Genomic DNA, 26,078 nt, shown 5'->3' with positions numbered 1-26,078 from the left:
AGCCAGGGACCCCTGATGTGAGTCACTGTTTTGACAGTGTTTTGGTGACATAAACTTTTTACATTGGAGAAGTCTGGGCTCTGTGGGATTTTGTAAAACATCTTTACATTTCCTGTCATTTTCTTGATAGCTTAGTTTCTGTAACTTGGTACCAACATTCAGCTATCGTATTCTCAATAGCATCTGAACACAACTATTTATGCTTGAATCTCCATGACATGTGACTCAAGTTACTCAGTAACCCGGTGCTATTATGTTATTTGGTGATGGGGCCTTTCCAGTAAAAGAAAAGCAGAAAGTTAAACCCTTTTCCCCGAGGCGTGATTGTTAATTTAGCCATAATTTACCCTCCTTTTTTATATTTCCACTTCACTGCCAAAGAAAGTCTGCACATTTTCCTCTGCATTCCATCTCCAAGACGCTCATCTCATTAATTACCGCACCTTCGCCCAGGGAGGGGAGAAAGCCGGTCGGTGAAATGGCTTGAATTAAAAACCTGCAACCCTCTCGGGTGTCGGAGTGAGCCGCGTTTCTCCCCCTGCGGAGGGACGAGGTGCAAAGGCAAACCTTGACCTTGCAGCAGCACCAGTTCGAGGGCGAGGACTGGCCGCGCTGCATCAGGCTGGACACAACTCCGCTGAGAGGGAGTGGGGGGTTAGAGAGAGATAGAGAGAGAGAGAGAGAGGGAGAGAGAGAGAGTGGCGATGGGAGGGGCTGAGAGAGTCGTGAGAAGAGAGTGACAGAAGGGGGGGGGTAGAGAGAGAGGCTCAGAGCACAGGAGGCAGATGGTGAGAGGGCGGAGAGGGCTACGAGGGGCCCTGGCCGTCTCTCTGTGTAGCTGGAGGTGAATGTGCAAGGATGGTCCCTCGCTTTCACGCTGCCAGTGTCGACTGTGTGCCGGGCCGCTCGCCGCCTCTCTCTCTGCCGGTAGGGCCGCTGCTTCCACTTCTCCCGTTTCATCTCATGTAATTCTGACTCTATTTTGGTTTTCCAATGTCATCCTGTGTATACCTCTGTGATGTGTTTTGCACTTTTGGCATGTGTGCGCGCCCCGCGTACGAGCTGAGGAGTGCTGCAGGCTGCACATTGCACACCTGGCAGTGATGACTGCAGCAGCTGCACTGGCATGCCCCACAACCCTCCCCACAACCCACTCCCCCCCCCCCCCCCCCCCGCTGCTATTCCCTCTTCCCATCTCTCACGCCTGTAGTCTGATGTCATGGCAGCTGATGTTTGTGCTGGAGGACACCCACAGCTAGCTGCAGACTTGGGGCAGAAGCGGCGGATCAACTTCCCAGACAGTGCCTGACTCTTGTTGTTGTCCTCCGTCTTTCTCTCTCTCTCTGCTGTGTGTCCTCCAGGCAGCTTTTTTGGTGTGTTGGTTTTTTTGTTTAAAATCCGGGTTGCATGAGCTCTTCTGCTGAGCACAGGGCGGCCGTGTGATGAATCCCTATTGATCCTTTAAACAGGCCCAGGAATTGTGCATTACATCAGGCGTGCACTGTGCTGACCTAGACAACATTCAACTCACAAAGTGAATGGGCTCCTGTCCCATACTCCCCATTACTGCAAAATAGACGGAGGGTCACACTCATGCAGGCCACTCCTCAGCCTTCTCAACATTTTTTCTTCATCCCTGCATATCTTTATACAGTCTAATAGGTTTTAGCAAAGCACATATTAATTCATCAATAATGTGTTTGGGGCTGTGGCCCCGCGGCGCAGGATTATGTGTGACTTGTGTGATCTTGGTGGATATAATTCCATCTCTGAGGCCAGATTTGTTTTTTTCTCTTCTTGGTTTTTCATCCTCAGGGGCAGGATTTTCAGGTTGGGTAGATTATGCAGCATTAAGCTGCTTGCTATCAGATAATTCTACAATGATGAAATCCTTGTGGTTATGAATTAAAATGGGCCGAGCTGTGATGTTGTTGTTTTACTCCCTAGAGAACCTGGTGTAGTATTTACCTTTTTAATGACTTTTAGATTCAGTATATCACAGCTGTCAGAGGAAATTTGATTTTACAAAAAAGCTTTCCCGAGCCTGCTTCGAATCTGCAAACCTATCGTCCACAGACAAAACTGAAGCTGCAAAAGAGTGTTAGAGGAGAGGATAACGCATCCAAATCTCTGCTGGAGGAGCCTTTTTCCACCGGTGAAGTGCACTGAAGCGTTTAGGCTGTTTTAATGAAAAATATATCAGCATGTGTTAAATAAATCATGGACCCATCGGAGTAGTTTTTCAGAGCAGACGAGAGGGAGCCAGGAAGCTGTGACAAGCGTCTGATGAGTCATTTTCGGATTGCGCTTTAAGGGCATGTGGTAGGACCTGGCCGTCCGGACAGAGGCTCACTCTGCTGGCCTGTCATTCATTATCCCACCAAGGAAACCTCATTTCAGGATAATGATACTGACGCGAGTCCGCGGATGCTGAACGGAATCTAAAATCTCTGATTCATCAAAGTTACAGCATGGAGCTTTCTTTTCCCTTTCATCTTCAAATTTGATTAAATGTGAATTTTATCTGGCTCATTTGAGACAGAGTAAACAGTTGTGCTGCCAGAGTGATGTCTTATTCCACAAAGTGCTCAGCGTAGGTGGATAATCCAGATACCAGCGTTGTCACAATGTCAGAACTGTCCAATACGGACACTGTTACAGGCTTTGTCGTGATAGACTTCGGCTGCTGTCGGATTTAAACATCAAGACCAAATGTATTGCCATTGTTTTCTAAAGCTGCACTGATTGCTTTCTCATTCCTAACAAAGCGACACTTTCCTCACCTAAAAAGCAGCATCAGTGTGTTATGAATGTTGTCACCCTACTTTGTTAGACCCAATCACACCCATTGGGAACATGGTACCTCAGTTACTATTTGAATATTGTTTCGAAGAAGGTGGCACTTTTGTGGTGGCTGCCAGTTTGTCATGTCTAGTTTTGTTCTTTGGTAAATGGTATTTCTTCTGATTCAACAGAATAGCTGTTGTGACACAGTTACAGTAGTTAGGGCTGTGTATAATACCTCACTACTTTTATTTCTAAGAAGTAGTTTAGTCCATCAGATGCAATTGCAACAGGTGCTTAAAAAACTAAATTGAAGCAGCTCCTGTATATACAAGTCTTAAGACTGCACACATTTTGCACAGCTGCTTGCACAGTGTTGTCTGCACAGTGGTGAGCTGTCACCTCACAGCAAGAAGGTTCTGGATTCACATCCCGGTTCCAACCATCCAGGGCCTTTCTGTGTGGAGTTTGCGTGTTCACCCAGTGTCTGCGTGGGTTTTCTCCAGGTACTGGGGCTCCCTCCCACAGTCCAAACACATGAAGATCGGGGTTCAGTTAATTGGAGACTGACCATAGGTGTGAATGTGAGTCTGAATGATTGTTTGTCTCTGTATGTCGGCCCTGCGATACGTTTGCGACTTGTCCAGGGTGAACCCCGCCTCTCGCCCAATATCAGCTGGGACTGGCTCCAGCCCCCAAGCGACCCTTTAAGTATAAAGCTTTATAGATAATGGATGAATGGATGCTTGTACTGTGAGACATTAAAACAACTGTCTTTGTAGATAAACGTGTTAGTATTCCTCAAATGTGATAATAAAATGTTGTGCCTTTGTATTGGTATTAAAACTGATCCACAATATTAACTTTCAAAAGATACCCAATCATATGGTAGCTTCCGCCTTCGGGTGTTTGTCAAACTTTAAAATTGTCACAACTGATCACTGTCAAATATTCAGTTCTGGAAATTTGAACTTCACTGAAATGTACTTGTGCAGGTCAAATCTGAAGAAACAAAATAATGTAACATTGATTGATTTTTGAACCGGGTGTAGCCAGGTACTGATCCCACCAGAAAAAGTTGTAAAGAAGATATCATCATCTTCAAAAGTGCATCACGACATGGTGGCTTTTTGGGTGCACAAAGCATCTCACGGAGACTGGACTTCTTCTCCAATCTTCTACCAACAACAAAGCCATTTAAGTCATCTTTCCAAAAAGTCCTCCAAACTAGACGACCAAATAGTTTTTTTTTTCCTAACCTCTGATACAAGCCATATTAGGGTATCATAAATGCATGCCCCTACAGTCGGCAAGCAAACAGGGCCTTCATTGTCAAGGGTTACAGTTATAAATAAGCCATTAATGAATGGTTTGGTAAGTTTAGTTAGGTTTAGGGAATGATCATGGCTTGGGTAAAAAGCACAGTATTCTGCATCTTAGATGCGAGGTTGTATTGTCCGTTCAGTGCGTGATGTCGATGATGAGATGTTTATGCATGCCGAGCTCTGATCCACTGGGTCTCTGGGATTGGTGTTAACAGGTTGCCATAAGGCTCAGTTACAGGTGGCAGGGAATAGCTGCAGGGGATTAGCTGATGGTGCTCACTCTGTCTCTTCCAATTATTACCACCATTACTGTCAGTAGACTTAATGTTCTGGATATGCTGTACATTGTGAACAGTGGTGTGTCATAGTGTTATGTTTCACTATCACAGCGAAGCAGCAGTTAGTCAGGAGATGTAGCGGCCACATGTAAAAGCAAAGACAGTCCATGAGCATATTCTACATGTTGAAGCAGGCTTTGGCTGTGGTGATGGTGATGGTTCAGAACAATTGTCTAAAGATTAGGCCGTTTCTTTTGGAATGGAATTAGACTTTTAGTCACCTTTGTGAAACTTGGGTCTGTAGAGATTGTCTGCCATGTATTCTGATAAACAAGGTTAGAAACACGAATGGAGGCAACCTGCACACTTGTGGCTACTGCTCTCTGCTAATAAAGGCACTAACTGTAGTAAAATCCAATTCTGGGTATTTAGTGCTACAAATGAGGGGTATGATAGATCTTTTACTGAAAATATTTATTTACACATGTAGACGTGTTTCATATACTGTAAATCAAAATATGCAAACATATGACAAACACAGTACACCAAAATGTGGTTATCCTGCTTATAAACTGAATGGAGCTGTCCTTTTCTGACATACAGTACTTTTCCTTCAGTCTTGCCAAGGAAAATAGAGAGTTGAATTTCACACACTTGACATCCATAGAAAAGCTCACTCCCATGAAGAATGGTTTGGTGCACCCTGGTCCAGACAAGACAAGTGCGATAAAAGCCAACCATTCAATAAACTGGTGTGGGAGTTGCTCGTGTCCTGATGTTGATCATCCCTTACCTTATTTCCCATCATTTCTCTGCTGTCATGTTTCTAATTTAGACATAAACGTTTTCCCTAGACATCAGATTTAAACTATCTTCTCATTGTTGGGCTATGGAATATCACCTGTAAGGTGTCTCCCCACGCTGAGCTGAAAGTATGTAACCTCTCAGACGTGTAGAGGACATAGTGTTGTGCATTTTTTCCTTGTGTTAGTAGCCAAATGGCCTATGATGATTGTGGTTTGGCTGCTAGCTTTTCCATTTGTTCTCCCAAAGGACACATCCAGAGGCAGAGATGCTCAGCTACCAAGTACTAGAATGTGCAGTGTGGCGGGATGTGCCTTTGGATTCCTGAGTGACTCATTGGAGTTGTTTGGATTTCACAATGAGGAAAGGGCTGCTCATTTCTAGACCCATTCCTATCATTTCACAATCAGATGAGATTTTGATTTGATTGTCTTTTATACTGCACACTGCCAAACTCCAGATGGGTGGGTTTACCGCACTGGGCCCCATCCAGGTTGGCCCACAACTGCAGATAACACAGCTAATTGAGTTTGAATTGAGAAATCGCAGTAATCTTCACTCAGCTGGCACCGAAGCAACTTGAACAAAATGGGATGTACAGTATTTGTGTTCTATTTGCTCCAAAACTCAGTATGATTTGTTTCCCCAAAACTGCAGGTGAAGGCCCCAAATTACTATAATAGTATTTTACTGATAATAGGTGCATCATAACAAAATGGATGTCCTTTTTAAGATCATGTATTTAAGAGATCATTCCATTTTTTCAGAGATAATATTTTTCCACAGAACTGCAGGCTCAAATGTAGATATTTAAAAGGGATTGGGGAAAGGGATGGGTGCATAATGGTGCTCAGGACTACAAGAAGTTAGATTTTGGGAACATCCATAAAGGTACAAGGTACTTTAAAAACCTTAGAGCCCAAATAGCCAGGGCAGTTTGTCACATTCAAGAACTCCTCCTTGAATTTCACTTCAAATTGTTTTCAAGAAGTGATGCTCTTGTATTCCTCAGTAGTTTTTACTTGACAAATTTAAATGGTTTCATTTCAGTCCGCTTCCAATGTGGTCATAATCTCTTCCCCAGAGGGCGACACGTAGGGAGGAGTGGTCCTGCCTGGTGATTACTTCAACACCAGCCGGTCCTGTCAGGCCGCTCAGCTGGCAGATATTCAGACAACCATATTCATCCCCCCAGGTTCACACAGGAACTTGTCTATAGAAAATCATTACTGTCTGGGGAGAATTCTCGTTTTTGGAGTCTGGCTGAGTCATCTACTGACATCTCCAAAACTTAGCCAGAGGAACAGTAGTGTTTTCCAGGTCTCACATACTGTACCTTCACTTCGCCACCTTCCATTGTCAAATTATGGTTGCTGAATAGCTGATAGGGACAGGTGGGACTGCCCGCTCTAAGAAACTGTTTACAAATGGTGGAAATGTAGTTTCTGACAAAAGGGAAGGAATATAAAAATGTTCCTTCCTGTTCTTTTTCACATATTGTTCGGTTCACCTTCTGATCCTTGGAATCTATTACCAGTCCTTTCACTCCATGGCGTACATCTCTTTTCAGCTTAGGGAAATAACTTCTGCTGACTGTCCAGAACATAATCACTGAAATAGAAAGTTGCTGAGATTTTAGTGTTTTTCCAAGGCATAAATGAAACTGACCCTGTCAACCGTGCTGAAGCTGCAGTTCCTTCAGGGTTACTTACCATATTGAAATGTAGATGAGGGAGGTGAACATTACTGATAAGCCATACTGTACACATCCATTTAGAAGAATCAATGTCAGGCAAATGAATTATTGTTATTGTTATCTTCCCTTTTCTTGGAAAAAACAGCAGTCATCACTCTTCTCACACTCTTTAACATGAGAACATTTACGATTTCTTGCTGGCTAATTTTTATTTTGTGCCAAATCAGCATTACTTGCATGTTTGAACACCTCCCTGCTTGTCTGCCTCGTTTTGGCAAATCTTGGTGTTAGAGGCATGTTGTCTACACAGAGAATTGTGGAGCGGGAAGTGGTGGTCCAAAGAGGTCACGTCTGAAGAGGAAACGTTCACAAGCAACAGTGCTAAGGATACATTTACGCACACAGTAAGCATTTTAGTTGTCCCTGCTTGGCTGCTGCTTGGCCTACTTCAGCACGTGCTGAACAGTATTACTGATAGTATGGGGTTAGAGCACTGATAACAAAATTCATAGCATTTTTCTGAACGGGTTAAAAGAGCTAATGTTTCTGTCTGTATGCATGAGGTGTTATATCGACCTGTTTGTGTTGATCTTAAAGCCGGAGATTGACAGTTTTACCAAATGGAACTCACATTTGTCTAATTACAAATGCTGCACAGACCTTTAGGGGAATACGCCTAGCGATCTGAAATGTAAATGCGATTACTGGCAATTTCATGTCGTTGAGCACAATTTAGGGTGAATATTGTAGACCTGCAATTGTCCATATTGACTTTGAACACATAGAACTCTTTGAAATATCAGGTAATAGGCCTGCAGTCCTTTCAGTGGAGGCCATGAATGGGAGTTATTCATTGCATTGAAATACACTCATACAAGTCAGAGTTTTCCCATGTGGAAGGCAGACGAATCCTCACATTTGAAACACTAACATTATATGACATAATAACATTTAAATGGCATGAGGAAATAATTGCTTATTTACACATCCAGCGGGCATGAAGCAACATTAGCATTCATTTGAACTCATCTCTGTGTCCAACTCAAGTATTCACTGTTTATGTGCTACACACGCGACTCCCTTCACTGGCTAGTCACTAACTTTGTCCATCAGCCATTTTGTGCTGGGCTAGTAACTTATAGAAAGTATTTGAAATTAGCCGTATGGCAACTTTGCTACGAAGCAATTAGCGAAAATTGACTAACAAGGTTTATTAGGAATAGTATTTTTTTCCTTAAACGTTAATATATCAAAAAATTGGGACTGTGCTTTCTCGTAGCATCTCGCTAATAACCATAAGAGATGCATCTGATAAAAAGTGTTGTCTTACATTGAACACGTGCTGCACCATTAGACGGGTTATGTGATAGCATCTTTTTCACTAAATAAAAAAAAAAAAAAAGAGAACAATTCTGCGTCAGATGAGTGACAGTCAAGCTGAAGTGACGACTGGAGGAGATAATTATAGAAGAAAACACGGCATAGAGTTTCATTTTAAGGAGGGTCCCGCTGGAAGCCAAAAATAGTCCCCAATCAGCGAGGGTAATCAAGTGTGTCACACCAGGCTGCCACTCCCTTCCCCAGACAGGCAGGCAGGCACACACACACATAGCCAGCACCGCGCCATCACACAACCTTTCTTCCATTTCAGCCTCACAGCTCTCCTTGGTAGAGGTGAGAGCTGCAGCAGGAGGGCAGGGGGACATACAAGAAAAGAGAAAGGCAGCCTTTATTCCAGATGCCAACATTAACGGCACCCGCAGCCAGCGTGTGTAGACAGAGGTGCTGCCTGTCCTTCAATAGCCTCAGTGTGTGCAATTCACTACAGAAAGAGGGACGGGGCAGGAGCTGGCAGGCGCGAACCGGGCAGGGTGGTGCCTATATGAGCCACACCACCCACAACTAGCTCCACGTTCCACTGAAAATCCACCAGTGTGAAGGAGAAGAGTCGAGCTGTCACTACCTGTTTGGACAGCTTTCTGGAGTTTTCACGCTACAGCTCCAGGTCAGGTTGTACTTTGTCAAGACAGGCCTGGAGTCAGCTGTGCTTTATCTGAGCTCCTGTACAACGAAGGTAGGTTCATTTCCGTCATCCACACAGTCTCAGTAATCTTCCTGTGGTTTGGTTTGGTTTGGTTTGTTTATTTGGCATCCTTCATTTCAGAAGTTTACTGCTGGTGGGGTCTACGTGTGCTGCTGTGCACCAACGTTTGCTGTAATACAGGATGAGATTTGGTCCTGTCTGTCACATTTTTTGGGACACTTTGCTGTTAGGCCTGAACCTCTTGAGTTTGGCTCTTCCCCTTGTGGTAGACAATAGACGGTCCCCCCACCTTTGAGTCTTCTGTCTCGTGCCTCAGCAGATGTGGTGCAGCTGCTCCTCCTGAGCTCCTAATTCCTTTCCCTCGCCTGGATAAAAACGTCCTTGAAAGCAGCAGGGTCAGCAGGCGGATCCATAGCGGGTCACGACTACTTGGCCAAGACTGCATCATTTTGCTCTGATGGTCCTACAGAGTGGACAGCGGAAGGCACAGCCCATCAGTCACTTTGGCAGCAGCACTGCCCACACCGTGCCAGTGATGAGCAATGGTTGGCAGGAAAGGGATGTCGAGAGGAGAGAGGGGAAGAAAGAGGAGGTGGGTGTGACCTATGAGGGTCATGTAGCTAATTCTGCCATCCTCTATTCATCCATTTTTCCCTGTTCACCTTTGGCCTGGTTAGCTATCAAATATATGATATGTTCTTGGTGATAGTGGAGTTGGGGCGTTTTGACTCAAACAGTGTCCACTTCATGACAAACTTTATTGTACTGTCATCACAACCAGGGAAATAAGATGAACACTTCACTACCCTTGTTTATTTTTATTAAGTTGTTCTTAATATAGGTAAAGTTTCACCGAATGAGTTTTGTTAACTGAAATGTGATATCACCTCCCGAGGGAGTGAATATGCAGACTCTATTAGCTACATGAGGGCGAAAAAAAGTTGGCGCAGTGGGCAACGGGTATCCGCAGAAGTGTGTGGAACATTCAGCGGAGTGAAAACTTGGCAGCATCAATTTTCTCCACTCCACCTGGAATTGCATTTCATTTGACTCAGATAGTTTGATGCCGCTGGTGCCAGGAACAAACAACTTAACATATGGAGACTTACGACAGACCAAAGACACTCAATCGAGTCTGATTAGAGTTGGGTTTTTGTTGTAGCTGTTAGTTGCTCCTCCACCTTTTAAACCTCAACCAAATAGAGAGAAAACAATCCCATTAAAACCCCAAACCACAATTACCACCCCCTCAGCATCTCAGTGGCTATAGGTCTGCGTGTCAGGAAAAATAAATTGTGAGCGATCACAGCAGGCCTCTTTGATATTATTTACTCCAACTCGAGCAATTTACATTTGACTTTAATGTGGGTCATGTGGGCAAAAGCAAGTGGCACCAAATGACCACGGGGAGCCAGCTGTGGAAATTCAAATTGCCATAACTACATCGTTGTTATTGCCGTTGGGATTTCAAGGTTTTATTGGTATAAGGAGTCAGACGTTAAAATTGGACGCACAGCAGCTTCTTGTGCCTGGGATATTCAGTGACGGGACGGGGAAGGACTGATTCCCACAGTCAGGTATATTCCAATGTGATATTATTTGGTATTAACACACTGATTGATTGTGCCATTTTAAATCTGTAATCTTTTAGGCAGGTGACAGTGTGTCTACCAAAAGATAACCCGACTGTGTCGCAACAATAAATAGAGAATAAGTGTTATTGCATCCTCGATATTTGTAGCTGGTCTGGTTATAATTCTGCGGAGAGCAGAGCAAAGGGGAAAATATGACGTGATGGTGAAGTGGTATTTTTAGCCTTCATGCCTCGAACTGTGTCCCTCACCTGTGGAAAAAAAAAGCCTGCCTTCTTAAATGTAACATCATTTCCATTGCCCTCTAGGTTTTTACGTTTTTGTCCTCTCCTCCCTCCCGAATAGACAGTGTCCAGCCATTTTAAGACACCGTCTGAGCACGCCCAGCCGCCCTGTTCTTCCAGGAATAGCAAAATAATGTATGAATACTGATGAAGCAGCAGCTCATCCAGCAGGGCGTCATGGCCTACGTCACTGCGGGGCTCTCCTCTGTTGTCAGTGCAAATGAATCATGTCAGGATCTGTCGCGTCTCCTGCGTGAGGGAAAGACTCGTCCAGACTCCACATGGCAAGTGATGAGCTGTTTGAAAATTCCACTGCCTCAGTGCGTGTGATCTAGTATCACTCGGAATGCTGAAATCGGATTGCTGGGGAGTTTTTCTGTGGACAAAACATCTCAGTTAGTTGAACTTCCTGCGGTGCCAGCCGGTGATTCAGTGTCACACTCTGTATCTATAGAGGACATCTGAATCAAGCTTCCTGTCTCGAAACATCACACAGCATCAGGGTGCACTCTGATTGGCTGCACAGCGTTCAGACCTGACAATAGCAAACACTAACGATAGGAGGTGATGGTAAAAACCTCAAGACTGCAGTGGAGCACAAGTTCTAAAGTAAAATCGAGAATGTTGTTAAGATTTGGGGCAGGGATATACTTATTTTTTTTTTCTGGCTGTGGTTAAATCTGCTTAAAAGGATTAATCTGTTTTATCACAATTGGGGTCTAATTTATTTATTCTTATTGCTTTTGTTGTCACTGTTCCTGACAGTAATTATAGCACTGTAATCAACAACTGAGAATGGGGCAACATTGCTAAAAATAAGTCAGATAGGTCATTAAAAACGTGTGCAGTCTGGTGATTGGTTTTGAAACTAACCCATGGGTAAACTTACTTTGAATAGAAAACATCCAATTAAAAATCCACAAAGGCCTAAGATGGTAGTATTAAAAATCTTGATAGAAAACAATTACAACTACAACATTTGACCACAATTGTAGCCCCCCAAAATATTTGCTGCTTTTCTCAGTTGTTTTCATTATGAACAATTAACTTTCTAGTATGTGCCCCCTTAAATATACAGTATTCTACCTGCCAACAGCAATGAATAATTCTGATTGGTTCTTTTTTTTTTTTTCACCAAAGGAGGCAAGGCCGTCTCAAGCCTCCTTTGATGGCTGTTTTGATCTCACACAGTAACGTCAGCCATAACCCGAACCAAATTGAAGGATATTTTTTGAATTGTATTTCTGAGGAGGCGCTGCCTCCCTTGCCTCCCCTGACGGGCCGCGACTGTGCAGGTACGGAACACCTTTCCTTGGATAGGGAGCTTGTCATAAACCTGGCTGGAAACTCAGTCTGTTTCCCCAAGCGGGAAGGCTATCCTAGCTGTGTCCAAAGGTTAAGACGTCAGTTTACCTATAAGCTAAAATGTTAAACTAACGTTTAATCCACACAAAAATCCTAAATAGCCTATGTAAAGGACAATTTGTATTTTTTATAGGGGGTATGTGCTGGATTACTTATTAGCTTTACTTATTAAACTGTACTATTTGATGGACCATCACTGTGAAACCTAATCGCTTCTATTGGGATTTCCCATTAGAAAGTCAATGTACTTTCCCTCCTAATATAATAAGGCTTGTGTGATTATGACACTTTGTGGTTTGAAAAGGTGTTGGTGAACCCTGCAGTTTACCCAAGTCGCGTGCATGGTTTTCCTGTGTAGTTGGGGATTATCTCTGACAGTACATGTGCGCTCACTCTCAGTTGTACGTTTTGTTTTCGATAATCTGTCTAAACTCTCGGGATGTTTACCATCTTATCCTCTGACTGCTCGTGTGACGTGCGCCATGTGACTGGTTGTGATGTCACCGATTCCCAAATCTCAGCTGTTACGTCACTGAATGCAGCGATATCGTACCAGAGAGACAAAGGCCAAAACTACAACAACAACAAAATAAGACCTATATTGTACTAAATGGAAAATGTCACTGAAACCTACCTCCGCCTCTGCATAGGACGGCTTGGTATTTACTGCTCGCAACAACGCTGCGGGTTAATGGTGTTGGTTCGGTGCTAGAGCTCATAGGCGGCTCAGGAACAGGATGGAGGCAGAGCCACCGTAGGAGGATTAACAAGAGATAAGCTGAATGCTCCACCCTGGTCAGAGGATCTTCCACGCCAGAGCATAAACATTGGACAGATTCAATTCCATATGGTCAGCAACAAAACGTCCACTGCTTTCGGCTTCACGTAATGCATATGTATGATGGCCTAATGGGTGCACAAGCGTATGGGTGCCTCTGCTCTCTCTCTCTGGTGGAGAGGCTTGAAGCCGAGAGGGCGGGGCCCCACCCCCTCCCTCTGATGGCTACACGTGGGTGGGTTCTGGGATTACAGGGTCGAAGTGAACAGCTTTACAGCAGAGACACAATCAGCCCGCAGGGCCGGGCCTGAGCCGCAGAGCGTTTGGGGTGTGGGTGACAGTTGGAGCTTGGCCAGAGAACGAGGGGCAGTCGCGATCTTTGTTTGCGTGTCAGAATGAACTTATTCCCCGGTGTCTGTAAACAGGACACGATGCTCATTCAGAGGATAATTATAAATGTGCCGGCATGTTGTTGCTTTGCCCAGCGCACTTGTGAAAACACGCTGCAGCTTTCAGGCCAAGTTTGTGCAGAGTAATGGAAAACAGCATTTTTGACTCTGGTACTGGCTCTGAATGGCAGTTTAATCGTCTGTGTGTGTACATTCAGTCCTGGATCATAATTAAGGTTGAGTGGATTGTAAATGAAATCAGGTCAAATACAATCTGTTATTTCAAGTAGGAACAAACACACACCATAACCAAACCCTGGGAACATATTCGCCACCTGGATTACATTCACTGACAATTATCTCCTTTTTTCTCCCCCAGGTCTATAAAGCATTTTAATCCTGCATCCAATTTTTTAGCCAACTCACACATATTTGTTAACATTAGGCATTTAGGTATGTCTTAGTTACACTTTAAAAAAAAATACATGCTTAAGTTACCACAGGCAGATATTGTCTGGAAAACTAATTTTGTAACCTTATTACTACCTTCAGAAAAAACATATTTTGGTGCAATTGCATTTCTGTCAAAGCATATTTGCTTTTACAAATTAGTGGTATCTAAACCTAATTTGTAGTTGACAGGAGAGCAACATGAAGCCAATTTATATTTGTTATTTTTTGGATTATTGTTAGATTTTGGAAAAAATGTATCATTTGAAGTCTCATATGATGCCCAACCTACTTTTAGATAAAAAAGAATGTTGACACAATACCAACTTTCTTTTCAACAACAAGCCATTGAAAATATTCCCTACAGTAAATGCTTCTAAACGTAATAGTTGCCATTGCTACGGAAATCCTCATTTCCCACGCGGCATATTCACGGCACATTCACGAGTTGTGAATTCAACATGATCCATGCACGTTCCGGAGAGGATAAAACAAGTCTGTGCATTTCAAAATGTTCAGCTGGAAGGTCAGTAATATATTGTTTAGTGTGTTCTTTTGTAATTCTTTATCAAAACAATGTGACGTAGTAATTAAAAACATGTCGCACCGTACTCCAGTTGCCCTTCTTCATTGGACAATAACTCAAAAGGATTATCACAAAATACATTCCAGTCAACTCAACGTTTTATAGATGATTATGTGAATGTAGAATTTGTGCGTCGCTGATGATTGTCATCTCGGCCCTGACCTCGTCACTCCTGACAAGGAAGCAGGGAGTGGGGATACAAACTTTCCCAACTAGGGTGAGGTGGACTCAAGAAGGGTTTGCTTCATGAATGACTTGGTGCCATTTCACTGCATTTTTGTCAGAGCTCCCCGTTTCCTCCGCCAGGTGAACCTCAGCACGCTCCTTGTGTCCCTGATCAGCGCCACTGTTGTTTTCAGCCGCAGACCGGATAGCATCTGGGGAGGAGGATGTGTCTCCAGCTGGCCCCACTCACACAAAAACTGGTCAATTTACTTACCAAGCAGACCAGAAAATGTCTGTCAGTGACTCTATTTTTGTCCCTGCTGAATGAGAACGAGTCTCACGCGATGTGTGAAATTGGGAGTGTGCGTGGGAGTGACAGGTTTGTCACCCTGAATGCTCAAGGAGGAGCGGAGATTTGGTCACTGCAGATGAGGGTAAAAGGGAGTGTAGGCTTCTTTTAATGGTTCTTACTGTTATAGAGCAGATCTGTTCCACACTCCATCTGGCCTGTTGAGGAGCTGAAACTGATGCAGGGATTAACACAAGGACGAGGGAGCCTGTTGTTTCCACTTTGGAGTCTGGATAGAATGTGACAGGTGTGTCTGTCGGACAAACCCTCGCGGTGCAAAGAAAGGCAAGTGTTCAACTGGAACTGTCACCACCACATTAACCATCTTACTTGCACTAGGGTCATACTCTGATAATGGATTAGACCCAGGTATCTTATTAGTTATTCCTGCCGTGTACACAGCCCAGTCTGGTTACTTCTGGTGTTGTCATTCTCCACACGCACCCCAAAGGTCACGACGGGAACCCGAGGCAAAGTGGTGTGTTTGAAAACCAGCAGCGTAGTCAGCAGTAGTAGAATAATAAGGAACCACAACAGACAGCCTTTCTGTCTGACTCTGTGAGTAATGAAGTCTATGGTGTGAGAGTCTCTGAATGTGAACCTGAAAACCACTAACGCTAACTAACAACCTTTTTTACTCTTACACTGGTGATTCTCAACACAGGGTTTCTGTGAAAAGACTGAAGAAAAAATAAAGTTATGAATTAATATAATAAATAAAATAAAATTATATATATATCCACATGGAGCCAACATTAACTGTAAAAATGTAGCACCACATGTTGAGCGTATGGGAAAACTTTTTGCCTTGGGACAGTCTGTTCTGAGGACTTTTATTATTAAGGTTGTTATTAAGCTTAAATAAAATGGTAGGACTGAATACAGGATCTTTTTTTTCCATCAAAATGTTTTGCTGTTTTTTGGGTCTAAAAAAAACCTTGGATTTTATTTTTAAAAGGTTGCAAGAACCTTGAACTGTGTATGGAGAAAATTTTTGCTCAAAGTAATGGATGAACGGTTAAAATAGATGGGTAAAATGTTAAATAGTAGTACATTAAAAGTAATGTTGGAGCAGCGGAACCACTCAAGTGACAGATGAATCGTTGAAATAAATGGGGTACTTGACTTCACCTGACAAGGCATGGGGATGAATCTGACAGACAATGTTAATTACACTTATTGGAAGGATGAGCCCCTTGAGATGAACCATCTCGTTTCCAACGGGGGTCCTTTGTTTCCTGACCTCTGGCCCTTGCTGTGGTGTGATGCTTATATAGTTCAAGTCCTGATGTCACTGCACAGAAGTATTAGGCCAATGGAAAAACTGTTTTTTGTCAAGAAATGTTGAATCCATATATCTCTATATCTATGAACTTTCAACAATAGCTATACTTTCCTGACTCAAGCTCCTTGTAAGCACACATACATGAGAGTGGTGTCAATCTTTTTATCTAACACTCAGCAAAAAAGTGAATTAGCATATAGGTCTACAGTATTTGCTAAAATTATGAATTGTCTTTTCAATGTGAACTACTGTATACGGCAACGCTTAAGGTACAATTAGCTCGTAATCTGGTCTACTATTAATGGGATTAAAAATGACGACGTGTTTGGCACAGATTCCGTCTCGTCACACGCCGCCTGTGTGCTGTCTTGTACAGTCTGGCTCATCACGTTTCAAGATATAGATGAGAAGGACAAAAATAACCCCAAGGTCTGATCGAAGGCAGCTGTCTCTCTGCATTTGAACAGATGTGATATAAGTGGGTGTTAACTGAGGCAGGTTTACCATGAGCTTCACGGTCACGATTTAGGCTAAAACGGAACAACTGCCTCGGATGCTGCTCTGCTTGACTTGATGTTGAAATTAGTGTCTCCTTGCACATAGCTCAGATTTGATCAGGTTCCGGGATCAAGACTTTGTAGCACTTCAATGTGTCCTGCCCTGGGCCACGAACGCAGAATCACATTTTCTAGGACAGCTCTTCTTTTGCTTCACATTCAGCACTGCACCCACCAGAATTGAGGGTCTGTGAATTGAGGGTCTGTTTTATATATATATATACATATATATATATATATATATATATATATATATATATATATACATATTTTTTTTTATGAACTCTCCATTCACCATATCTGTCTCTGCTGCACTTTACTTGAACCGTCACCATGTGGGAGACATTTCACTCCTTTTTATTAAGTTATCTTATGGCCTATAAGAATTCCACACCAACTCCCAATTCCCCCTTACCTATTATATACTGTAATTAGTATAATTTCCAAATCATGTAGAGTCATTGGGAATTATGCTCTCTTGAAGCACGCATGCCCTTGGTTACAGTGCAGAATCTGACCGTACAGTCACGGTGGATCCCTACCCAAACGAAACCTCTTAGCTCCGTTATCATACTTCTTCACGCTGCGTGGTTGCTTCGGTACGATAACATCTTCGGTCCACTCGATACACGCCCGTTGTTTGGATAATGATGTCATTATGTGGAAATGGATAGGCCCCTCATCGCTTCAGTTTTTTGGGCCGAGGCGGGGGAATAGGAGCGGTGGGAGTAATCACCCTTCACATCAGCACAGAGATGGGAGGAGATGTGACTCAAACATTCCCTATCAACTCGGATGTTTGTTGAAAGGACAGCATGACAGGTCAACTGGCCAAGCAGTTGTGGCTTGTCTGTTTCAGGACCGAGGTGGAAGGCACTCTCTCTCTTTTCTTCTAAGCCTTTTGATCAGCTGTTGTATAGTAGAGATCATCAGACACGGTATGTTTTCCATATGAAGCTGAGGGTTGACCTCTGAAGACAGTTGTATGAATTTAAAGCTCACATTAATGCAGCGTCCTCAGTCACGGCAGCTAAAATGGTATATATCCAGGGGTTTTCCCCAGGCTTCATCTTTGCCTGATGCTATTAATAAAGCCACCAGAGCTCGCACACCCTCCCTCCCTCCCATTTTTTACTTCTCACTTGTTGCCCCTTCCTGTTTAAGACCCTCTCGATCTGTGGGACACCATTACTCCTGCTGCCATACGACCCAGTTTCCTCGGGAGGAATTCCCTCCCTCTTCCTGAGAACGCCCCTCCTTGCTGGGATGACAGAAGGCCAGAGCTGGAGAAGTTGTCCGAGCCGCGCAGTCACACTGAGGAATATATTCGTGTTAGCCCAGTGATGGAGTGACAGAGATCAGGGCGGTGATGGGTCTGGTGTAGGGGGCTCAGAGGGGCAACATGTGGTGTCTGCAGTGCGCCTCTGACAGGACTCAGTCCTTACTGGAGCTGGAATCGGACGGCTGGTAAGCTCAACTGTGAGTGGGTTGTGTGCTGGTGCTGTCGTGTGGAAGTCGACACTTTTAGTAGTTGCTTGACTCACGCACTGATTTGGCTCTGGATTAGTCTTGTGGTGCAGGTTGTACATTTCACTAATGCTCGCCCTCTTATTCGGGCCAGACTCGCCTGAAATCAATTGAGAAGGCATTTACCAATGTCCAACAAAAGTGATGTTCCTCCTTATTAGATAAATTGCCTTTAATGCGGTGGACTTTGTGCCGGCGCACAGAGCTGCCGGTGAAATTTACAAGGAGCCCACATTGTGTAAATACAATGTGCTTTCATTTGTGATGCAGTAAACGTTGGTGCTTCGTTGCTGAGCCAGTAGTGGATTTTGCTGCGGCGTGCCAAGCGAGTGAATGAAAACCCTGATTCTAAGAGTTACACACTTGTGAAATACATGTGAGACAGTCGGAATGAATACATAGCGAAACAAAGGTAACCAGAAGAGGCGGGTTGTGTGTGTGTGTGTGTGGTAAAGCGGAGTAATTCATTCCTCACTGTGTAGTGGCAGTGAGAAGACGCTCCACTTGAGGAGCTCCTCGGCGGCGCGGGGAGGTGGTGTCTCCAGCGGAGGTGTCGACACCAGAGCTGTCCTCACATCACCTACCCCCCCTCCTGTCTCCTCGGATGGGGCCATGGCATCACCCTCCACTACAAATGCATCATTAAAATTCTATCAGCCGGCAATTCATTCACTGTCATGGGACACTGCGGTAGTTTGTGAGCTTTTGAGTCGAGTAGGTGGCTGTAATCTAACACGAGGGAAGGTGAGGGTGCGCACCCTTTTATGTGGGTGTAATCGTTATAAAAATGTGCTGATGACAGTGTTGGGGCCTGAAGTTTTTAAAATCACACTTGGCACCCTTGTTTGACGGCGGCTGCAAAATAGCAGGGAGAGGTTACAATTTTAAAGGGCACTCCGCCAATTTTACCTGTCAAAGTCAATTTGCTAGTCACGGGGAGTGTTCAGCTTGCAATAACAATTGTATAATGTCTCCTGTGGCTGTTAGGAAGCTTTTGTCGTGTCTGAGAAAATTAAGCAGGGTTGTGGAGTGTGAAAGAAGCAGTTGTTTACCACACAGGGATGAAACCCCACCAGAGTACGGAAGCAATCCAGACATTTTGAGATTGAGTCACACCTACCCCAGTACCTCTGGCACACTGTCACACACTGAGTGATTGTGAACTTTAAGCCAGATTTATGCTGCGAGGATTTTGTTTAATAATTCCGCTTGCAATTTCAGCCACTAATGGCACCATTACAACAGTATATGACTGAATCCTAAGCCATCCCGCTACAATCATATTACCCATTGGAAATATTTCACTTCACATTGTGACACATAAAGCAACAGTGAGCAACAGTGGATGTGTGTGAGAACACACGCTCACACATACAGTATATAATGCATTACAAGTAGGTCCATGTGGATTCTGTTTCTCGCTCTGAACAACTGGTTCAGATTTCTCTCCCACTGTGATGTCACAGTTGGACTCTTTTGGGGTAAACCTGCCTGCAGTCTAAGAAACTCCACTTCCCACACATTTTGAAATCGGTTGACAAATCACATCAGACTGGGCCAGCTGGCCAATCAGAGCAGACTGGGGTTTATCAGGAGGCCGGGGCTAAATTAAATCTAGGTGTTTTAGACAGAGGGTGAAAAGAGGAGCTGCAGGAATGGGCAGTATGAGAACACCGATGCCTTTTCTGAACATTATAGCATGTAAACCTTTGCAATTGGTAACCCAAATTAAAAGTATTAACCTGAATATGAGCACAATATGTCACCTTTAAAGAGGCAGTACGCGATCTTGGAGAAAGTCTGCTTCTCCTTTTGTTGTTGTTTTGATTTTCCTTCTCTGGCCAGGCCGCAAACCCGCGACATCGGGTATGGGAGACTGAAGCGCAAACCACTAGGCCAAAACCGCAGGATTGCAACACAACCCGCTAGCATGTCTCTTAAGGTATAGATACGTGGTGTGTGTTTACAAGAGGAAATAGTCACAGATTTTCACAAAACGTGTATTGATTCAAAATTGCTTACTGCCCCTTTAAAGGAATTATGACAGGAACAAAAGATGCAGTTAGGTGATGTGTTGTAAAGATCGAAAAAGTTTGTGCACTGTAAGGAGGTTGGAGGTGGATGAATGGGTCGACAAAACACAGGGCTTTCCAACTGGAGACCTCTGTGCCCCAAAATGAAAAACCAATAGTCTGTGTTGTTTCTTTTATCCGTGACCGTTCCGCAACCTTATCCACATCTTTATTATAGTAATCATGACTACAAACATCCTGTAATCATAAGGAAGTACACCCCCGGGCCACTATTTCAGGAGATGCTCCTATTGGTCATATCAGAGGATACAGACGAACAAATGTGCTCAATCAGGTCGGAGGTCATTTGTGCTGATTGCCGGTCTGAAGACACTGTCGTGGTACTGTGTCAACTCGAGAAAACAGAAAAACTTTCTTACTTTTGTAATTTTATCTTTGTTTGGCTCCATTTTCGGTCCATGTGAGAATGACACTCAGTCGGTCGAAAGTGAGATTCCCTCCGTCTTTACATATTCTCCAAACTATGGCCCCTCATTCGTCCTCCTCTTGCCCTTTTATCCGTTTTGCCTCTGATTTTAAAAGGGATCTTTAGGGGCGAAAGATATTAATTTTAATGAGGCCGGGTGAATCCTTGGCACAGACAGTAGAAACCCTCTCAGTTAGTCAACGGGTCAGACCAAAGTCATCTTTCTCTCTCTTGCATTCTAAGGGAATTGGATCAGTAACGCTTTGGCTGCTGCGGTGACTCAACCTCTGTGCCACAGGAACAAGAGTTGGTTCATACATATTGAAACGTACTTATTTAAAGTGCCTCTGATGTTTTCAAATGAATGCTTGTCCTCAGCCACCCTTTCCTGTTTTGATTGGAGCTGTTTTGTCTTTACTGTTTGAATATTTAAAAGACAGGGCATCGTCTTTAATGTGTAACTAAGATCGGAACATCTCGTTCAGTTACTCTAACGTGACATAACCAGCTGAGTGAAGACAAAACATGTCTGTTGTACTACCATGGCATGCACCCCTATAGGAGCATTTGTCTATTCTTCGCTTCGAGCCGAGTGCTAAGCCTCCTCTTCCATCTAAACAAATGGATCTTTCCCAATTAGACATCCTCTGCTGGAGCAGACATATGCATCCCACCCTCCAGTCTAATTAAAGGACTATCTCTCTCTCTGTCTGATGAGATCTGTTCGCTTTTAGAATGAAATACAGGGTTGAGGATGCACGAGGAGGAGAATGTAGATGCGGGATGAGTCCTTTCTTTATGAATTACTGTTGCGTGCCGAGTCGAAGCTCAGAGAAATGGGACATTTTTATCCAATGAGGGATGTTATCCCATGACACCCTTTCAAAACTGCTACAAATGATGGTTTCAGACAGTGGCGGCTGCGCCCCCCAAAAAATTTGCTGTTTGCAATTTTCAGTGGTGTTTTAGGTCTCTTATTACTCTTGTTGTGCACAATACCTCAGTGCTGACACTTTGAAATAAAAGACAGGGAAAGCACTAAAAGGCATTTCTAACATCACACCCAGCTTTGCCCGGAGGACAATCTTGAAGAAACCAATTAGAGACCAGCCTCAGGTCACATGCTTGCCTAAAGTCAAAGGACGTACACACACATTCATTTATCCGGCGTCCCTCGTCCATGAAATATGTATTTAGATATTAAATAGTTAACCAAATAAAACAAATTTGTAATGAATGCTTAAGCGCTTACTACCAGCCGGCACATCGTGTCGCGTGAGTAAACTATTGACACGGCCATTTTGGGATGCCCCCTCCTCTTTAAGGTTGAGGACGACACGGTTAGCATCTGTGTGTGCAAATCTGACGCGAGATGCTGTTGTTTTACTTCAACTTTAAATTCTCAGGAGGTTAAACTGTCCAGTTATTCACCATGTACAGCTCAAAATCGCAAATGTGTCTCAAAAAGACAACAGTCTGTACGACACATGAACCCCTCTAGCCTTAGACCCGTATTGTTCTTCTAATTTGCCCTTTTAATCATCTCAGGACCTGTCATATTTATGTTACGGCCCCTCGGTGGGACCATGAGCCCCTGGTTAATGTCATCCGCTTTAAAGGTTATCACCCATTAAATGACCATTATTAGCTGTCATCACTCCAGTTGCCATAATTATGCTTCACAAGGGACAAACTTAGATAGACACTGTCTTCCCCTGGAAAAAGGAGCCGATGCGGTTAGTTCTTTCTCCAATAATAACGTCAATTAACAGTAGCAGAAGTTAGGTGAAGCTGGTGTTGTATCAAGACCGAAAAAGTCTAAGTAGCGAGGGTGTATTGATAAAATGACCAAACACGCAAGTGTTTTGTGCCTAAACCTGGTGCAAGCCAAGGTTATTGTTGTAACAATGACGAAAAGGACCCCACTTATCCCCGTACAGTATCTGATCCTGACGACGATGGATAATGGCCTTTTAACGGGGTGACGTCAGGTCAGAGGTGGTGGTAAAGTTGTCAAGAATCCTCTCATACCACCAGAAATGTCACATGTAGCTTTTGCTTGAATATTTCCTGTTGCTCGCTGAGAATCCAGTGTGCATGAATGATGGAGTCTGTTTGCACAGGACGATGACAGGTACCATTTATTACCTCTCATTTCCCCCACGCACACAGTGTGTTTACCGCTCTGCGCCTCTTCCGGACATCAAATCTGTTTCCTATTAGAGGTTTATTTATTTTAGCCTTTGTTATCCGACCCTGACATGTTCTCCCACTGTGATTTAGGTAGCTGACAAGGTTAAGTAGTGATAGATGTCTCTGGATGGACGTCCTTGTTCTGAGGCTTTTCACTTCATCCATCATTTCAACGAAATGAAATGATATTGATCGTACTTTGCTAAGGAAAAAAAAAGATTAAGGTAGATAGGCTGGTCTTTCCACCATAGATTTGAACTGGCAGGATGAGAATCAGGAAATCAGTAGTTTTTCTTCAATGTCTGGGTCCATAACTACACGAAAGTAAATCTCAGACTGATCGACTGTGTTATTGGTTCAAGGTCAGATGTTACGCACAGGCAACATCAAGACCGTTGCCTTGAAACATGGAATTTATTGTCTTTCGCTTTCTGACGGTGGCACTGTTAACTGCCGCTGTGTGGAACTAAGCGATGAAGAAGTATATCGACACCAACGGTCAGGTCATGGTCGGAGATGTTTGCCGACACTCTGCAGCAAGATGTTTGGGGTCTGCGGGGTTTTTTTGAGGGGGGGGGATTTCAGAAAACCTTCATCGCAAACTTTTAGCATCAGCGCATCCGCTTGGTCAGGTCTTTTCTGAGTCCTCCAACTTTATGTAAGTGCAATATTAAGTCCCACGAATGAAATGAAAACTGACATTGATAATTAACAGCGGTGATTCTGTTGTAATGTGTCCCCTCCCCTGCAGAGATGCATGTGTGACATGAGTCTGAGCTCTTTAATACATGACTCACTATGTTTGTGTGCTCAAAAAGTATATCTTGAGGGAAGCAATAAATATTCACTTTGCACTAGGATATATTCAGATTCCTTCCTTGTTCTCACGTCAGCAGTTCCGCTTTGCAGAGCCGGTTCCGCATTTAATTGAAATCTCTCTATAATATTCACTTTAATCTTCTCATATTGTACTGACATCAGGAGCTGCCCGCTTACAAAGAAAAAGGCTTTGCAAAAAGACCTGCTTGTTATTTCCGCACATTCAAAAAGCGGCCTGATCAGGTCGCTGTCTTTTCTTCCAGTGAAAACCACTTTGACTCCTCAAAGTGGGTTGTCACTGCCACGTCTCCAGGTACCGCGGCGCCATTCGTGCACGTCCTCCCTCTCAGCCCATCACAGCGGTCTCAGAGGTGTGGGAGAAGCGAGCGGATCTGCGGCTGACACGTAGCTGCTGTTGTCTGGCGCGGCTGCTCGTTGCTCAACGCCGCCGGGTCTTATCCAATTATCTGTTCAGCCTGGTGCTCCGGTGACTACACAAAGATCCTCGTTGATCCTTAACATTCAAAGTGTTGCCTCGCACTCTTCGATCACTCTTGACATTGTGCCGCTCCGGTTTTGGAGGAGAAGCGAGCTGCTGATTAAGGTGCAGCGATGTCAGTGTTTGTTGAGCTTTATGCGGCTATTTGGGGTAATTTGGAATTCATCATTTATTCATAGTCCCTTGATCTACCCTCATCAAGACACAGCCTCAGTCTTATAGCTGCTGAGGATGATTTAAAGTATTGTCCTCACTGTGAAGGGAATGTGTAAAGACAACTGGCAGTGCTCAGAGTGCTGCTATAAATACTCTCCCTCATATTTATACCCTGCCTGCAGTATCAAAGTCCACTGTTTCCCTCTGTCACGTGCCTCTTGCTGAATCACAAAGCAATGGGCACCGTCGGGTAAAAAGTGACTCAGCAGCAGACTAACCCAGCGTTGCCCTGTGTGTCTCTGTGTGTCACAGTGTGGAAGGTGATGCTCCAGGCAGCGAGGTGGCCGCCTCTGTGGACCCCAGCGGTGGCTACAGTTGCGTCCCAGTGACCCACAGTGGCGGGCTCGGCCCCGACCACCTGGACAGCCAGCTCTACGCGCACATCTTGCTGCCCGGCCACCCGCGGCCACGTCGACCCAAGCTCCAGCACTCGCAGTCCATCCTCCGCAAGCAGGCAGAGGAGGAGGCAATCAAGCGCTCGCGCTCGCTGTCCGAGAGCTATGAGCTCTCATCAGACCTACAGGACAAGCAGGTGAGCGAGGGGGTGGGATACAAGACAGGGACGACTTACCATACGGGAACAACGTATACAGGGCTGAGGGATGGATCTGAAACAATATCACCATAGTGATGAGAACAAATCCCACAAATATATTTACCTGGATATCATGATGAAGGAAATGTGTACATGATTGAATGTTATGAATTATCGCCTGAGCATTTTACTTGACTCACCTCTTCGACTCACCACTGAACACTAATGTGCGCTATTTGTTAAGATGCTGACCCCAACAACTTTATGAGATTATAATAATTTATGCTGCTTTGATTTTGACTAAATTTTTTACTTTGATAACACAGTTTGTCATAACAATCCAACGCCACTGAAAGACCACGTACATACATACATCAACTGCTTTTGTCATGCCTACTGGCTAACTGGCCAGTTATCAACACAAACAAACGAGGTTGCCATATCTGAAAATATTCTCAATCAATGTTATGGGACTGACCTACAGCAAGATCTTTAGAATTTTACTCTATCTTGAGTTTTTCCTCGCCCATTAACATTTGTTTCTGAGGAGATTTTACCCAGGCTCAGTATTTTGGACCGATCCAAGATGGAGATCATAAAACTTAATCCACAATGTTGTCAAGCCAAACAGTCCCGAATAGGTAGAGTACGACAGCGTATTAGGGTCATTGTGTAAAAAAAAAATTACAGAGCCAGGGGAGGGGGTTAATATTCGGAGAAAAAAACACAATATCTCAGATATTCTCTGAGATTAAAGTGGTAAAATTTACGAGTTAAAATAATCAAGAAAATTGTGTTTTGTTTTTCATGGAACTACATCGCTTCAGGATCACCTTTCAGAAAGCTCAGTGCTTGGGGGGGACATTTCCCTGAGCTATTGTCAAAAGGGAAAATCAAAATCAAAATACAGAGTGAAGTTTAGAAAGAACGAAGAAAACAGATGACGTCATTGCATAATAATTAGCCAGGTGGATTTACCTCCGGTAGAGACAGGGGTTGGTTTGTTTCCGCCAGCAGCTACATTTACAAGACTTGGCCAAATTCCAAGATTTGTGGCTA

At 43.9% G+C, this 26,078-nt stretch overlaps 1 protein-coding gene across 4 annotated transcripts in view; it reads left to right on the top strand.

The window, feature by feature from the left end:
- iqsec1b (IQ motif and Sec7 domain ArfGEF 1b) overlaps positions 1-26,078 on the top strand; it is a 186,607-nt gene that overhangs the window by 141,613 nt on the left and 18,916 nt on the right. For 3 of the 4 annotated variants that reach the window (XM_035631261.2, XM_035631262.2, XM_035631264.2), the window contains one exon: positions 24,737-25,016. In XM_035631261.2, coding sequence (XP_035487154.2) covers positions 24,737-25,016 — 280 coding nt within the window. Of the gene's footprint in view, positions 1-18,038; positions 18,199-24,736; positions 25,017-26,078 lie in introns of those variants that run through there. The other variant, XM_035631263.2, reaches the window with a different exon arrangement.

Source organism: Scophthalmus maximus, chromosome 6, assembly GCF_022379125.1.
Source record: "Scophthalmus maximus strain ysfricsl-2021 chromosome 6, ASM2237912v1, whole genome shotgun sequence".
Taxonomy (NCBI): Eukaryota; Metazoa; Chordata; class Actinopteri; order Pleuronectiformes; family Scophthalmidae; genus Scophthalmus; species Scophthalmus maximus.
The sequence above is the reverse complement of the archived record's forward strand: the minus strand, read 5'-3'. Positions and strand labels throughout refer to the sequence as shown.